This window comes from Carassius carassius, chromosome 17, assembly GCF_963082965.1.
Source record: "Carassius carassius chromosome 17, fCarCar2.1, whole genome shotgun sequence".
NCBI classification, from domain to species: domain Eukaryota; kingdom Metazoa; phylum Chordata; class Actinopteri; order Cypriniformes; family Cyprinidae; genus Carassius; species Carassius carassius.
The window spans coordinates 26,333,479-26,351,878 of record NC_081771.1 but is presented as its reverse complement, the minus strand read 5'-3'; the positions used below and the strand labels follow the sequence as shown (position 1 = coordinate 26,351,878).

At 36.4% G+C, this 18,400-nt stretch overlaps 1 protein-coding gene across 3 annotated transcripts in view; it reads right to left on the bottom strand.

Moving 5' to 3' along the window:
• The window catches only part of LOC132161435 (protein TANC1-like), a 92,905-nt gene extending 75,991 nt beyond the window's left edge, over positions 1-16,914 (bottom strand). For all 3 annotated transcript variants that reach the window (XM_059571488.1, XM_059571489.1, XM_059571490.1), the window contains exons 1-2: positions 16,765-16,914; positions 855-953 (exon numbers count right to left, since the gene is read on the bottom strand). In XM_059571488.1, coding sequence (XP_059427471.1) covers positions 855-918 — 64 coding nt within the window. In that variant the 5' untranslated portion in view covers positions 919-953; positions 16,765-16,914. The remainder of the gene's footprint in view (positions 1-854; positions 954-16,764) is intronic.
• Between the last annotated feature and the right edge of the window lie 1,486 nt (positions 16,915-18,400).

Here is an 18,400-nt window from a genome sequence, read left to right as displayed (position 1 = left end):
AATGAAACATTTTTGTGAGTGTGTGTATTAGGGATGGTAAGATTCACCGATTTGCATCGGTGCATCGGCATAAAAGCTTACGATGCGATGCATCGATTTAAATAAGCGTGCATCAGATACAGTTGGCATTTGTATCGCGATGCATCGTTTCTAACATATCTGCATAGGTAAAAACTGATTTATTCATATATAATTATTAGTAGATGCGCTATTCTTTTACTATTTATAAAGCGACCAACATTTTGTAATGTAACTTTTAGATTGTTTTTTCCTTTCTGAACTGTTGCGAAAGTGCGTTCTCTCATCAACACTGCAGCTGCTACGTGACAGAACGTAGACAGAAAGGTGTCCTCCTGAGAGTTATCACCTAGAACGGATTAACATGGCAGACTCGGAACTCTTTCTTCCACCAAGTCATTTTAAATCCAGTGTTTGGAAACACTTATATATATCATTTTTATTTAGATATATATTTTGAAAATGTATTAGTTTCTAAAACTTTCACTTTGGAACAAAAATCTGGCTTTTACCTTTAAAGAAATAAACTTATTTTAATAAGAAAATAATTTAATTTAATTTAAAGTAATAAAATAATTTGACATTTATTGTGATAATTAATTAATTAAAATTATTTAATACGATTGTGAAATTATCATTTCAGATAAAAGTCACAGCCTGAGCTGGAATAAAGAAAACATAAAATCCCAGCCAGCTCTATAAATCTCTTTGAAGGCCATAAGCCCCCAATTAAATTAAGCATACACACAATAGCTAATAGCAAAGTACAGTTCAAAAGGTTTCAGCAACAGTTTATTAATATAATTTTCCTTCCTTCTGGGAATAAAGCAGCTTACCTGCGTCTCTTTTGCCAGTTCTTCCTCCTCCCTCTCGCCCTTTCTTCAGCACTCCCTTAAACATGGTAAAGTTCCCACTTTTACCGCAGTCCTTTGTTCCTGCAGAGACACACATTTATTGAAGAAGAGCACACTGTTACCAACTGATCAAGAAAAAAGATCTGGTCAATAATACCTCAATGCTTTGGACAAGTAATTTAAACAAGTCACCAACAACTTGACAACACAATGAAAAACAAAACTCCCTATTCATTTTATGTATGTGTGAGTTGCCACCTCATGACGGGAGGAATTGTTTGATGAAATTCCCACATTCCACATCTAATTAATGCTCTGCTGCCTGGTCTTAGGCATATAAACAAATAAAGAAAGAAACAGGGATTGCCAGCGGTACCCACACACTGTAAACTGTTGCACGCCACTCACATAATCCATTAAATGTGAAATAAAAATACATTTAACAGCTTAAACTGAAGAAAAACTGAAATACCTTAGTAGGCAAGGACAGACCAGTTGTTATAAACCACTCAAAATAAGGGGGAAACTAGTGTGCCACTGTCCTTCATGAGTCCAATGCATGTGTTCAACCACCCGGACACGTCTTTCAGACAATAGCAGGAAATACCAATCCATCTACCAAACCTCCACTTCGTTCAAAAATAGCGCAATGGACCTGTCTGCTTATCTGGGTATCCAGGCCTGCAGGCTGGTCTCACAGTGACAGACAGATCAGAGCTGGATATTTGCTCACAAGAGATACAAAAAGAGTGTTCATTTCAGGGTTCTGTTGGAATCCAGCTGTAGATGTTTAACTATCAAAACTAAACTACTACTCCGTGTATCAAGGCATTGCACACTACACTGAACTTCCAAAAAGTAGCATAGAATTGGAAGTTGACAGATATTTTCCATATTGGTGTACACATCCAAGTGAAACAGAAAAAAGTAGGGTGAGGACTTGGCTCTGTGCATTAGTTTTTCATTGGATTTCGAGGCGTGGCACTCAAAATTAGAGGCACATGAATGAGAGTTTGCAGGGGCGAGGTGATGAGATGCGCATGAAAATCGTATTCGATTTTTTGCACAGCCCTATTGGTGGGCTATGGAATGATATTCCGGACTTTATTCAAAAGCAATCGCAAATTGTATTTGCGAGTGCGTTTTCAATTTGTGGACGCATATAATGTGACAATCCAAACGCAAATGCAAATCGCGCATTACCGTTTGCATTTTTGTTTAAGCGAACGCACAGTGTCTGCCAAATTTAAAATGGAAATGCAAAGTCCGTTTGCAATTGTGTTTCCCATATCTTACGAGCTATGAGCCTGTCATATTTAAATAGCAATATTAATTACCAAATTTGCCTTTTCACTCTCTCTGCACTGTGCATGTAAACTGCCAAAACTCAAATGGAATCGCAATTCTTTTTGCATTTGAATTTCCAACGTCTACACTGAAACCTGTCAATCAAGTGACAGGGGTGGGGCAATTTTTTTGGGCGTGTTTGCATTGGGAAGTGACGTCACTCACAGTCAACGGTAATAAAAAAGGCAATTGATATAATATTTAGTTTAATTTGTAATGACTGTATATATACACATTTCCCTGAACTAAGTACATTTTTGCTGCCATTATTATGTTTAAATGAAAAATGGAAGGAGGCAGTGGCATTTCATATGCTTTTTCATTTTATTGTAAATATACAGTGAGGAAAATTGCAGTAGTAAAGGCGAGCTGACATGTTATCAAGTACGCTGCTGTTTGCAGAATTACTGGACCTGCGTCCTCGCAGACATCACACTCCCGAGTCGAATGCACAAAGTCTGAACTACTGAGGATGCAAGTCCGAAATCAGCGTACAATCTTCCTGGTGTAACGGTTTAACTGGTTACCGTGTTATCTGGTGACCAACTTCCTGGTTCAGGTCTCCACTGCAGATGTGCTGGAACGACGGCAGCAGATTCGGCGATTCTGAAAGCACAAACTGAGGCGATATTAAGTGTTTAATAAACGCAGACTTGCTCATTGCATGATTCAGATATTCTTTTAAAGATGACAAGTTATCAGTATGATCGCCCGTTTACCGGCTGAAGTAGGATAAACAAAAAAATAAAGTACGTCTGTGTTGGCGCGGGTTTCGAACACAAGTGCTGTAAGACAATAGACACTAACCACAGAGCTACCGATCTACACCGAATCAGCACCAGATCTCTAGATTCAAGACAGGACTCTCGGCTTCACATCGTGCAGCTGCTGAATCAAGGAAATGTAACCATGTTAACTTGTGACCTGTGTTTACCTATTATGAAAATAAACCATAGCAGAACTCTGACTACATTTTATTGTTCATGATGTTAAAGAACATTTCATAAGGTCTCAGACAACTGTACATTTGTGGCTACTGTGGTTTAATTATAAACACTATCATTAACTCATTTACCATAGTAAAAACATGGTACATTTTAGTATGATCAAAGATACAAAAATTCTACTAGAACAGACTTGTATATGTGCATTCCCAGAAGAGATGAGAAATGGATTCGTGTTCAGCACCACAAAAAGAACATAAAGTGTCAATATCAGTAAACATTTTTTTAAATAAAGCTGCATAGGATAGAAAAGATGAAGTAATTTGTAAATCCTTAACCTTACTGGTTATTAAGTATTTAGATGACAAAGTCCACACTAATTAATTAATAATTATTTATTACCGTCGACTGTGAGTGATGTCACTTCCCAATGCAAACACGCACAATAAGAGGGCCCCACCAGTGTTGCCAGACGTACGATAATTATCGTATTTGTACGATAATTTTAACCTCTGTACGATGTACAATCAATAATGATCGTGGAGTTAACTGCACCACGCAGCAACAGCTAAATTCCTTCTTCACTGGACGAGACAAAGCAAGTGTTAAAAATCATTTTAATATGCGCCGCGACGCAGACAGTCACTGAAAATAATGGGATAGTATTTTGTCACACTGCTTCCGTCCAACCATACGGCTAGTTATTTATTGTGGAAATATGCAGGTCGTGTCAAAATGCTGTTGGTTTAGAATAGATAAATAACTCTTGACTCGTGTACGATAATTCTTTCCCAAATACGATAATTTTGAACTTCTGGTACGATACTTGGGCATTTATAATCTGGCAACAACTGGGCCCCACCCCTGTCACTTGATTGACAGGTTTCCGTGTAGACGTTGGAAATTCAAATGCAAAAGGAATTGCGATTCCATTTGAGTTTTGGCAGTTTACATGCACAGTGCAGAGAGAGAGTGAAAAGGCAAATGTGGTAATTAATATTGCTATTTAAATATGACAGGCTGATAGCTCGTAAGATATGGGAAACACAATTGCAAACGGACTTTGCATTTCCATTTTAAATTTGGCAGACACTGTGCGTTCGCCTAAACGAAAATGCAAACGGTAATGCGCGATTTGCATTTGCGTTTGGATTATGTCACATTTTATGCATCCACAAATTGAAAACACAATTGCAAATACAATTTGCAATTCCTTTTAAATAAAGTCCGGAATATTGTTCCATAGTGGGCATCACCTGTTCTGGAGAAGACGTTATGCACTTGAGCACTTGATAGTTTCACTACTCTCTATGGAATACAAACACACAAACACTACCTAAAGGTCGATTCTAGGGCTGAAACGATTCCTCGAGTAACTCGATTACAAAAAATGATCGAGGCAAATTCCTCTGCCTCGAAGCCTCTTTTAATTTATTTTAAATCTCACGTCAGGTTCTTTCGCAATTATTTTTTTTAATGTGACAACGCGTTTACGTCATCCACAAAGCGGAAGGAGACTCAAGCGCTGCGTCCGATGTCGCAAACTGCAATGAGTCAGCAGTGTTTTGATTTGAGGGCGCGGGCAAACGTAAAGAGAACGTCGTGGCGTGTGTCCATTGTAGGGCTGTAGCTATCGAATATTTTAGTAATCGAGTATTCTACCAAAAATTCCATCGATTAATCGAGTAATCGGATTAAAATTTGTTTTTACTTAATTAAAGTGTAATATTAATTATGCAAGAGAAAATAAGACTCCTGGGTCTCTTAAAATGAACAGCTAACTTTCCTTTTTTAGAAAAAAAATATTTTTATTTTTGTGCATAGAATGCAATGCATACATCAAAAATAAACATTTAATTATTACCCATTGTTTCTCTGTCTGTATTTGTACTGTGAACAATGACAAGAAAGTTGACAGATGAATTAAGTGCATTTAAGTGCCATTCAGTTGGGGTTTTAAATAAAGCATTTTCTGAGATGCACATTAAACACATAAAATATTAATTTATCTTTTAATTATTGAAAATTAACTTAACTTTTTGGTAAACAAAGGGGATTTACTATTAAAAATAAAATATGGAAGAAATGTTGTGAGATTAAACCTTAAAAAAAAATAATGATTGATTTTTTTTTTTTTGTAGTAGGCTATGTACATTCTGCTGAACAATAGTCTTTAATCAGACTTTTATTTTGACGGGTTTATGTACCTTTACAGTTCTGTGTATGTGATGTGACACTAGTTTTACTCAAATCAAACGGTCAAATGCTCATGAAGAGACTGTCAGAGCAGTTCTGGAGATGTTGTTCATGTGTTCACGTCCTTATTTGGTGAGACAGCAGACGCTGAAATTACCGCGAGCATCACGCGCGCTTCAGTGTGTGTGATAAAGGAAGACGCGCTTCTGCTCCATTCATTAACAGAGACATGCAGAACATGTAGGATTCATATTTAAATAGTCTGTTCCGGCTTAATATTTACAAATATTAGTCCATATCGTGATTTGATGTAAGTGCAATGACCTATTCTTGATTAATTCATTCAAAATTTAGCAAATTCCGTGCCATTAAACTGTAAATTCCGTTTTTATGACTGGATTCCACGATTCCCTCAGCGTTTTCTGCATCACGGAAATCATAGGGCCCTAGTTGTGGTATGCCAGCTCTATCTTGCAATGGACACACACCACGACGTTCTCTTTACGTTTGCCCTCAAATCAAAACACTGCTGACTCCTTGCAGTATGAGATCTCGGACGCAGCGCTTGTGTCTCCTTCCGCTTTGTGGGTGACGTAAACGTGTTGTCACATTAAAAAAAATCATTGCGAAAGAACCTGACGTGAGATTTAAAATAAATTAAAAGAGGCTTCGAGGCAGAGGAATTTGCCTCGATCATTTTTTGTAATCGAGTTACTCGAGTTACTCGAGGAATCGTTTCAGCCCTAGTCCATTGCAAGATAGAGCTGGCATACCACAACTAGGGCCCTGTGATTTCCGCGATGCAGAAAACGTGGATGGAATTGCGGAATCCAGTCATAAAAACGGATTTTACAGTTTAACGCGGAATGGCATGGAATTTGCCACATTTTGAATGAATTAATAAAAATAGGTCATTGCACTTACATCAAATCACGATGTGGACTAATATCTGTAAATATTAAGCTGGAACAGTCTATTTAAATATGAATCCTGCATGTTCTGTGTGTCTCTGTTAATGAATGGAGCATAAGCGCGTCTTCCTTTTTATCACGCACACTGAAGCACTGAAATACACTCCAGTAATTTCAGCATCTTCTGTCTCACTAAATAAGACGTGAACACATGAACAACATTTCCATAACTGCTCTGACACTAACTTCATGAGCATTTGACCGTTTGATTTGAGTAAAACTAGCATCACATAACATACACAGAACTGTAAAGGTACGTCAACCCGTCAAAATAAAAGTCCTGTATTACTATTGTTCAGCAGAATGTACATTGCCTACTACAACATTAACAAAAACATTTTTTTTAAAGGGTTTAAATCGCACAACATTTCTTCCATGTTTTATTTTTAATAGTAAATCCCCTTTGTTTACCAAAAAGTTAAGTTTGCTTAATTTTCAATAATTAAAAGATAAATTAAATTAATGTTTTGTGTGTTTAATGTTTAATGTGCATCTCAGAAAGTGCTTTATTTAAAACCCCAACTGAATGGCAGTTAAATGCACTTAATTCATCTGTCAACTTTATTGTCATTATTCACAGTACAAGTACAGACAGAGAAACAATGGGTAATAATTAAATTTGTGTTTTTGATGTATGCATTGCATTCTATGCATTTAAAAAGTAAAAATATTTTTTTTTCTAAAAAAGGAAACTTAGTTGTTCATTTTAAGAGACCCAGGAGTCTTATTTTCTCTTGCATAATTAATATTGCACTTTAATTAAGCAAAAACACATTTTATCCGATTACTAGATTAATCGATGGAATTTTTGGTAGAATACTCGATTACTAAAATATTCGATAGCTACAGCCCTAGTCGATTCTATTGCCAAAGTGTGTTTAGAGTAGGGCTGTGCGATATGGACAAAAAAAACCTATCACGATTTTTTGATCAATTTTGCGATTTCGATTTTAATCACGATTTTGACACACACAGACATGCTTTACAGTCATAAATGCATTCAGTATAAATTTTAAACATATTTCCAAAAGAAAACCAATGAGAGCTTTATCAAATGTCTCTAGAACAGACATAAGTCTAAATAATAAATAAGTAAAGATGTCAAACAAAATGTCTAGACATATGAAAAAAAATAAATAAAAAAAAAATAAAACCGTGTTCAGGGATTTTTTCTTCTTTTTTTTTTTTCTACTTTTTTTTTGCCATGCATTGGTCATAAAGCTCACTGTAGCCGTGCCTCAGGTGTTATATGTTTTGCCCAAAATAGTTATTGCCCAAGGGTCACACGTACTCAATCTGCAGTGCGTATACAGTAAGTTATGTGTACGCGGTTCAGAAGCAGCAACGAGATTGCATTATTGTAACGCGAAAGCACATTAAAATAATGCGCAAGCGTGAATCTATCCACTCACACCAGTGATGCGCGGGTCAATGTATCAATAACCTGCACCCGACGTTTTCAACTAACCCGCCCGCAACTCGGACCACATCTTTAAAAAAAACAGTAAATGCTCATCAAAACGTCATTGGGCAATAGGAACGTAGGCAAAACTAACTAGGCAAAAAAAAAAACAAAAAAAACGTAATATATTATAATTTTGTCAAGAATTATAAAAAATCGTCAGTAAGCTCATAATTTGTACTAAAATAGTCTAGTCTGGCTATGTCTATTTGTATGTTTCTGCAAGGTCAGCAGACATTGAGGCCACCCGCTTCGAATGTTATCACTCGAGTGAATGGGCGTTATCAGCGGTGAACATTCAAAGCAGGTGCTGAGGCTCGGGTTTGTTCCCATCAGAGCTTGTGAGCGGAGAGCTTATTTCTGAATATCCCGAACCGCTCGCTCATTCCATGGGGTCTCACTCAACCCAGAATGGCCTGCTGGTTCCAAAATATGCAAAGAGTCATTTTATTGTTTAGTAATAAACTGGTGTTTTCTGTGTCACTGCAAAGATGAAGTTGACAATGCAGACTCGCCATGAACGCCAGTGAGAAATGTACATTTCATATCGATTAGATCATCAGAGAGTAGCCCATATATTTTGGTTTGAATATTTTCGTTAAGAAGACATCTCAAGCTTTCTGTAATGTATAGCCTATATTTCTCAAATCTGTGAGGCACACGCTGAGTTTAGTTCACATGCAATGCAAGTGATCGTGCCGGCGCCTTATTACATTGTCTGCTAGGCTATATATTTGCTTCTTATTTATTATATACGGGCAACTGATTGATAAAACATTGATCAAAATTAAGATACAATTTACACAAAACAAAAATCTTTTAAAAAGAGTTTTCTATAAAACAAAACTTAATGAAGTCGTCAAAATCATGTTTTACCAAAAACAGTGACGTTGCTCCCCATGCAGTCTTCTTTGCCACCTCCATCTCTATGTGCAGACTGAGCTCGTGCGTCATCTTCATGCCAGTTATTCAGCCAATAAAGCGTAGGCCTATGTATTTAAAAAAATGTGTCTAGTACTATATAAATGACAAAGGTTTAATTGGCATTTTTATTTCAAAGGACCCGACCGACTGCGACCCGAATATCATAAAAAATATTTTGGATGACTCGTAACGACTGCAGGCACCCGCTCATTTTGGATCAACCCGCGCATCACTGACTCGCATGCAGATTTCCTTTGCTCTGTTAACAAAACCAGATGCTCGTGCTCAGATCATAGACTGTATAAGGATCAGTTAAATGCTGCCTTACAACGTGTCTCCTCTCACTCAACCTGTGTCCTGTGCACTCACAACTCTCTCTGTGCTCACGCGCAAGATATTAAATCTTTTCGCACCTTTCTATTTATAACCTTTTCTGTTCTCATCTTTTTACTGCGTGCAGTGTGAACGTTTTGTTCCATTAACATGGGCTTGAAAAAAAAAAGGCTATGCATTACAGACAGAGTGTGTGAACCTGGAGTTAGGCATATGCCCAGTCTGCTCTGTTCTTGCGCTCCACTTAGGTGCACTGCATCCTGATTGGTTCAGATAACATACTGCGGGAGGTCGGGGCTGCGGAAAATCATGCTATAAAGCGATTTAGAAATCGCGCACACTCAAATCGCGATTTTATTTCGATTTCGATTAATCACACAGCCCTAGTAGAGAGTTGCGACCTAATAAATATTCAAATAATACATTTATTTTCAAACTGAAACAGTGATACAGTGTGTCAAAACCTGAGATTAATTTATAACTTATGATTTAAATAATAACCCAGGGTAAAGTATGAACAGAATGAGACATTAACCCAGGGTCATTTTTAAGCTTTTGAACCATGTTGTTGAAAAGCCCAAATGAGTGATGGATTCACTAATACTTTGTTTTCTGCCTAAACAATCCTTTTCTTGGAACACCACAGAAAATCTGAAAAAAAAAGGAAACTGAGTAGCTTTAGGCAGCATGCAATATATTTGTGTGTAAAATTGACTTGGGAGTTATTAAGACATGGGTCTGACTGTTGGTTTGGGCTTAAAAACGGTCACCATCAGCTCTTTTATACAGCGCAACCAATATAGCTGATTCAGCTACAGGACTGCTGGCCACAGCCAACCAGTAGCAATCAAATAAAAAAGAACAACAAATGAGAGGAAATAAAACCATACAAGGGTATTAAAGAAGCACATAATGCCTTATTAGTGATGTATCTCAGTTGTACTATAATTTGTAACAGTTTTGGAGACAAACTCTGGGATTGATTAGTTTGTGTTCTGTTAAATGTTAAAATTAATTTTCGCCAAGCCTAAAAGGCAGCACTGGTTCAATGGATTTGATACTAATTGCCTGGATTTGAAAGGAGCCACATCCTGTCATTCAGAGACATGGTTTTGAAACAAGCCTAAATGACATCATGGAAAACACATCACAGAAATTGCGCCCATCCACTATCTCATTTTCTCATCAGCCATAATTCCATTTCATATACACTGGCACATGTGCACCCAAGGAACATGAAGCAGGGTCACACACATATGTGCAAAATGGAATTCATAACGCCTGGCTTGTCAAGCCACATACTGTACAGATTTGCAGAGACAATGATGTCACAGAGGTGATGTCACATAACTAACTCCATCTGGATGGTGCTGGATATAGGGATAACAGGCCTTTGCCTTACAGAGACAAAGCACATACAGGCAGAACTCTATAAAACAAGTTAACTTCACTAAGAAACATTTTTATCTTCTTAAGTCGGTTTTCTTTTCCCTTAATACAAAAAAGATTACAAAAAAACTCTAATTTTGTACTAATGATAGCGTTTTTATAGATATTGCATATTGGTTAGTCAATTCACCGTCACAAGTGATATCAATAATGGTCGTTCTACTTTTAAAGTCACTGATTTCTGTTTGAGAGGCTAAAAAAGACCAGAGCAAATCATCCATGCACGTGACTGAAAATCAAATTACAGACTCCAGAAAAGTGCATTAGAGCTTCACCGTAGTAGTTTGCCAGAGTTGGAACCAAGCCACTGGAAAGCTCTGGTTTGACCACCGCTGGCCCTCCACCGTGAATAACGTTTTAAGTTGTACTTTCTAGTAATAGGCAGGTTTCTGTGGGCCGTGTCTGCAGCCTAAATGGGAGTTTAAATGGATGAAAGCTGAGATTTATCAGAGGATGGAGGGGAAAATTAAGAACGACAAGAAAAAAGGTGGCGACTGGAGTGAATGCTGAGGGATGCAAGCAAAACATGACTAAAAAAAGTATAGAAAAAAAAAACCCAATGTATTCAGAAAAACGCTGCAGTACATTTAGTCTCAAAACGCTGTAGAGTTTAAGTGCTATAGTATATGAAAATATAAAACAGCTGAATGGGAATTTTTCATTCAAATGACACATTCAGAAAACAATCGCAGCACAAATGAACGACTCGTCTTAGGGAATTCAGAATTGCCGGTGCTCGTTCAGTGAGCGGGAAATGAGGACATCTTTTCTAAATAGGTTTTATGGATGAAACCTAAGGGAAAATGGCCTTGTTTCCTTTTATGGACAATCTGGCCTAAATCTCCTCCCCACTTAACCATTTGAATAAGACATATGACACATGGGGGGTCTTATACAAATGTGCAGCCCTCACGTCAAAAGCTGTCAAGCTTTTCAGGCCTAACAAGAGCAGATTTTTAGACAGAAGGTTACTGGTTTTGTGAGCAGTTATGCAAGAACTAGTTTCTGTGATCTTCCAGAAGTAGAGTTCTAGCACACACGTGTCAGAGTGTGCAGGTCATAATTTACTCCAAAATCAAACAAAAACAAATAAATGAGAAATATTATGACATTTAAATCATATCAGTCATCAGCTGACACCTGCATTTTTTATATATTTTACTTTTTATATGATAATATTATTACATCTATTTATTTATTATTGAATATATGACAGCAGATAGATATTTCCGTCTATTTTAAGATTTATTCAGCGCCAATTTAAAGACATAACAATAGCTTATGGCAAATATATAACACTTTAAGAATACTTTTCCTTTAAAAGTGCACATCAAATACATTAGGTTTTAGTGCTTTGCCATTTTTCTTTTTAAACCAAGTATAATAGAATTATAATAACAGTCATTTATCAGTATCCTAAAAGCTTCTTTCATGTGACATTATTATTTTTATCATTATTATTAATTTATCTATGTTTGGTATATTTTATATACATTGGTAGCATTTGTTGTACTTCAATCTATCTATAAAACATTTATTATTTTTCAAATGAAATCATTTTATTGATTAATAACTGCAAAAAGACAATACCAGAGGTATTACTATAATTGCAAGGGGGGAAATGTGCTTAGTTGTCCTTAAAAGTGACAAGGCATATCATTCAAAGGTTCTTAATAAATAATTGTACCGTATACAATCTCTTTATGTAAAATATGATTTCTAGTTTTTTATTTGGGTTTGGGGTCAAATGTGATATTAACATTTCTTTAAAGATTTCACAAGATTAACCTGGAAACTTTCAGATGAAATGTACAAGAAGAGTGACCATCATTTCAAGGCTAAAGTGACCACAGAGGTGTGTATATAACATAAATGAGGAGACAATCTATTCCCTGAACTACCATGACATCTGTTTTTTCCATTCTACCCAATATGACATCATGGTGCATCATCCTGATGAAATGCGTAGACCAATGAAACTTATAGAGTAGATCTGATGATCTATAACTGATTCTCTGGTAATTTCAACATCTGAAGTACATTAAACACTGTGAGGCAGTTTTTCCCTATTTCAGAACCCACTTCAATACAGCCACAAACCAAAGTTAAATCTTGCCATCGACATACTGCGTGTTGATGAAAAAGAGAATAATATTCAAAAGTGTCTCTTTGAATCTTTCTGGATGGCAGTGAGTGTAACAATCCACACTTCATTTCACTAACCTATAGACACCCTGCGGACATTAACCAGCTTTCACTCCAGCTCTTTTCAGGTCAAACATTAGCTCATTCTCTCCCGCTAAGTTAAACACAGCCAATTAAACCATTAGTCTGCCATAAAAACACTAGAGTGACTCAAGGAACGGCAGGACCATGCAAGCCTGTACTTTCATTAATGAGTAAACATGGGAAATGCTCTAAAAGTGTTGACAGGGAGATGGAAAGCTAGTGTTCACGACGTCCAACAAATACTATAACACGAAGAGCGTGTATCACTTACTCAATAGCTTCTGGAACTCACAGAGGGAATAATTACGCTGATTAAATTAGGATTTTATGAATTTTCCAGTCAGAACTACTTCTGTGGTACTCTCTCTTCAGCTTCCAGAATTCTCAAAACAAACATTCCTTTTTTTTTTATTACGACTTTGTAAGTCACAGGCTTCTGAGGAACTGTGGAAGACATCCAGTGATGCATGTTCACCACAGTTCAGCAATGATGTTATGTTCTTATCAGTGCTAATTTCGTTAGCGAAGACGACGACGAAAAATAAACGAACATTTTTCTGTAACTAAGACGTTGACGAGCTAAAAATAATATCTGATGACAAAATTGATTAAATTTATGCCGTGTCTTCGTTACATTTTTTTACAAATATTAACTCAAATTGTACAGCCTTCTTATTTTAAAACCGTAATATTGTTGTATTGTTGAATTGCCTTTAAAATTAAGTTTACATTTATGTATGATAAATTTAGCTTATATAGCTTTTTTTTATGTAACTTTCCATTTGCATATCTTTTATTTCTGTCTTAAGATTTGATTTTTTTTGTGTGTGTGTGTGGTTTGGTATATCCTTATTTACCCTCTGTAAAGACCTTGTCTCAGAGGAGCACCAGGACAAGACCACAGGAAACAGATGATTCTTCTGCACAATCTAACTTTGCTGCAGCCTGGAATTGAACTACTGGTTTCGTCTGGTCAGAGGAGAACTGGCCCCCCAACTGAGCCTGGTTTCTCCCAAGGTTTTTTTCTCCATTCTGTCACCGATGGAGTTTCGGTTCCTTGCCGCTGTCACCTCTGGCTTGCTTAGTTGGGGACACTTCATCTACAGCGATATCGTTGACTTGATTGCAAATAAATGCACAGACACTATTTAACTGAACAGAGATGACATCACTGAATCCAATGATGAACTGCCTTTAACAATCATTTTTGCATTATTGACACTGTTTTCCTAATGAATGTTGTTCAGTTGCTTTGACGCAATGTATTTTGTTTAAAGCGCTATATAAATAAAGGTGACTTTGACTTTGACTCTGGCTACTAGGGTAAATGTACCTATTAAGCTCTCAAAAAAATTTAGACATTTTTATTGCACAAGATATTGGTTTCAGTACAAAAAGTTATATTCCAAAAAAAATATTAATCTCTCACATAAAAATATTTAATTTTATTTTAAATGGCAAAAGCATTTCAATTAAGGTATACATTATTAAATAAAAAAGTCTGGCTATTCAAAAAGTCTTCATGGCACACCCCTGTTCCCATTAAGCTCACATCATGTTTTATTAAAAATTCTTATATATATTTCTTTTTTTGAAGTTACAAAGTCAATTACAAAAAAAAAAAAAAAACTTAAACAGAACACTAAAATCAAACAACAAGGCATGTCGATCAGATATATATTCATAATAAAGTGTCATTTAAGCACATTTCAACATCTAGACTAGTTCATGTTCAGCTCAAGTAACAAATATTCAAAAATCAAATAAAACATTGCATTCATGGGGATGAACACAAATCTAGCTTCATTATTAAGCCTCTTATCAAATGGATGTCAACGTATCTATAGTCTCTTAAGGGTGGAATACACTATAGGATTTTTGCCCCGATTTACCACAGATTTAAAGTCTGGGGAAGTTGATGCTAGTTGCCAAAGGTCAGAGCCAGTCTGTAGATTTGAGACGACTGATTCCATAGAAAATCAATTAACTCAACTTAAAGTGACAAGCATCAATTCATGTTGTATAGCTAATGCAAAAACGGAAGTTTAAAGACAAATTTCTAAAGGTAGTTGCGCATTTCCTGTACAGCATCATGGGTAATGTAGTTTTCACCACAAATTTAAACTGTTAAACAATTATTAAATATATATATATATATTTTAAATAACGCAAACAGATAGCATCAGCAAAAACATACCATCGATTAAGATCATCTGGGTTCACAGCAGGTCTGTAATTCATTGTTAAAAATCTGTTTCCCTATAGAGGAAACAAAAAAACTAAAAATTCTTACTTAATAATAATTAATAATAATAATTCATTACATTTATATAGCGCTTTTCTAGGCACTCAAAGCGCTTACATTGTCAGGGGGTATCTCCTCATCCACCACCAGTGTGCAGCATCCACCTGGATGATGCGACGGCAGCCATATTGCGCCAGAACGCCCACCACATACCAGCTTACTGGTGGAGAGGAGACAGAGTGATGAAGCCAATCAGCAGATATGGGGATTGTTAGGAGGCCATGATGGTCAGAGGCCAATGGGCGAATTTAGGCAGGAAAGAATTTACTCTTTTCGAAATAAAATCCTGGGATTTTTACTGACCACAGAGAGTCAGGACCTCGGTTTAACATCTCATCCGAAGGACGGTGCTTGTTGACAGTATAGTGCCCCTTCACTACACTGGGGCACTAGGACCCACACAGACCACAGGGTGAGCACCCCCTGCTGGCCTCAGTAGCACCTCTTCCAGCAGCAACCTTGTTTTCCCAGGAACCTTGGTTTCCCGACAAAGCAGATATGCTTCCGGAAAACTGACCGTTGCAATCTATTGTGAAGCAATGGCTTCATAACCTGAAGTTCAGTCATATGCTTCATCAAGCAACAGTTATGTTGTCCGAACTGAAGATGGCACAAATTATCTCAAGTATTGCGACCCCTCCACTGTTATGGAAACTTGGAATGTTCACAGTGGAAGTACAAGACACTATAGAAACCATAAGGATTAAGCAGCAGGATAAGGACAATATCTTCTTTCACGAAAACCCACAAAGCATGTAGTCCATGCTCTTGCATTTGCAAAATTCAATATAATTCGATAGGGTTCAACAGACAAACGCAACAACAGATTCACTGATCAGAACAATAGCAGTAAGCTTTAAAAATGAAATCCTTTTCTGCTTACCGCAAGTGATCTGATTACTTTCTGGCTGAGGGCAGCAATAACAGATGTCTACTGAATTGAAAACATTAACTAAATGAATCGAGAGGCTTCAGGGTAGGCAGACAAGAAATGCAAGAGTTTAATGACAAGCAGGCATGGAGGAATGGCCACAGTCTTGGTTCAGCTGACCTTTACAAATGCAAGAACAAACACATTCCATTACTTTGTCAAATCTAGTGTAACATGTGTGCATGGTGTTTGTGTGTACACCTGTTCAGTGTCAGTTGGCTCATGACCCTGGTTGGAAAGTCTTGGTTACCTCACATTTTTTCCTAAAATGTGCATGTGTGTAAAGAGGAAAAAAACTCTCAGGCATTAGGTGTTGAGTTAAAGGTCCAAAGTTCCTGACTGTAAGTATTTGCAGCACAAAATCCTCATGTGATGCCTAACTCAAGTCTATTGAAGTATTGTGGCTAAATAAAATTCAAGCAGCTGTTACATACTTTGTGTGCAAAACAGAAAATAGTACTGGCTTGGTTGACTAATAATAGAAAGGCAAACAAATATGAATCAGGATTGCAAATTACTGATTTTGTGTACATATTTTGATCAGTGTTGCACGTGACAACTGAAAAATCACAGTATGACAGAGCACTCAATCACTAATGTTGAGTCTGAAAAGATAAATATATGTCCTAAGGACGCTAATAAAACAACTGTGAACTGGTAACATACTCTGAAACACGCATGTTTTGATCAGTCACACGAACGCGCCTCTGTGTAGCAACTACAAAAGACCAAAACTCGGAAAGGTTATTACGTTGTTTCATGTACAAACAATGTCAGAATTAAAGTTTGTAGAAAACTTACCTATTTTAAGAGAGATACCGCTCAGTCTCTGCCTGACACACGCGTCTCCCGTCCAGTAGTAGTTTAGAACTGTAGTGAGGGAGCGAGTGATAGAGAGAGGGCGCGCGCTCCATCAGCTCCTCCCTCTCGCGATTCCCTCAGAAAGACTGAAAAAAAACAGCGCGGTAAACTGATACACTCCCACCGCTTTGACTGAGAGAAGTCTGTTCACATGGACAGTAAAATACTTTCTTTCCTTAAAGCATATTAGTATTTTAAATAAATAAAACATAAAGTCAAAAACTGTAAATTAAACATAAAATCAGTCTTAAAAGTCTCAAAACTTTATTTTTTTTTAATATTGGGATCTGAACAGTTGTTAAGCATCATTGACTTCCATAGTATTTTTTTTCCTACTATGGAAGTCAATGGCGCTCATCAACTGTTCGGATCCCAACATTTTTTCATCTTCTTTTGTGTTCAACCAAAGTCCTTTTAGGCAAGTCGTGCCACCATGCGTGCCACTCGGCCGCCATCTTGGCAACGCCTCCGGGCAGCTATTTCAGACAAGACCAGGCTCCGAAATGAATGGGCATAGAATCAGAACTGCACTTTCACTGGTCACCGGGACATAAAAACCACATGTAAAGAAACAGCAGTAAAATATGATAAAAATCGCTGAAAAATGTTGATGACTTTGCCCCAAAATAAGGTTTAAAACGCCTTTTTTCCCCACAGGTTGTACTATAATATTTAAGCAAAAAATATCTTAATTTGTATTCCGGAGTTGTATTTTTTTGGAAATGTATATATATATTTTTTTTTCATAAATCCTCAATTTCCTATTCCATTAAAAAAATTTTTTTATTATTTATAAATATTCATTTTTAATTAACAATCAGGCTACATCATCCTCAAGGAAGTGACATCATTTTTGGTGGGGAAAAACAAAATGATAAAAAGAATATTACATAAAAAAAAAAAAAGAATACTTAAATGTGTTCATTATTTGCTTTTTTTATTTGATTCATCAAATAAATCTAAAGATTTAATCTAAAAATTTAAGTAAAAAAATAAAAAACTACAGCAAACATTTTATCATGTTAGATAAAAATTAAGAAAAACAAATTAACTTTAAGTTAATTTAATTTATCTCCTCATTCAAGATTCAAGATTTTTATTTGTCACATACAAAATTATATATAGCATATATAACCAGCAGTGAAATGTGAGTCAGGTCCGCTCCATGGACAGTGCAATTATTAAAGAAAAACAACACAGATGAAAATATACATAAATATAGCTATGTAAAAATTAAATAAAAGTAAACAATAAAAATAATAAAATATAAAACGATGTATATTGTAGAATTAAATATAGAATGCAAAATAATGTGCATGAAAGTAAACTGTAGTCTTAAATATTAAGATACACAGGGATGTACAAGAGGCAAATGTGCAAACAGGTTGACACTGTCAGTGTGTCAATGTGAGGTAGTGAATGATGAATATCTTACTGATAAAGTGAACATTAAGTGGAGACGGAAGATGTTAAGAGGATGGTTTTGAGTTTAGGAGCTTGATGGCCTGGGGGAAGAAACTCCTCCTGAGTCTCTCGGTTTTTGCCATCAGGCTACGGAAGTGCTTACCAGATGGCA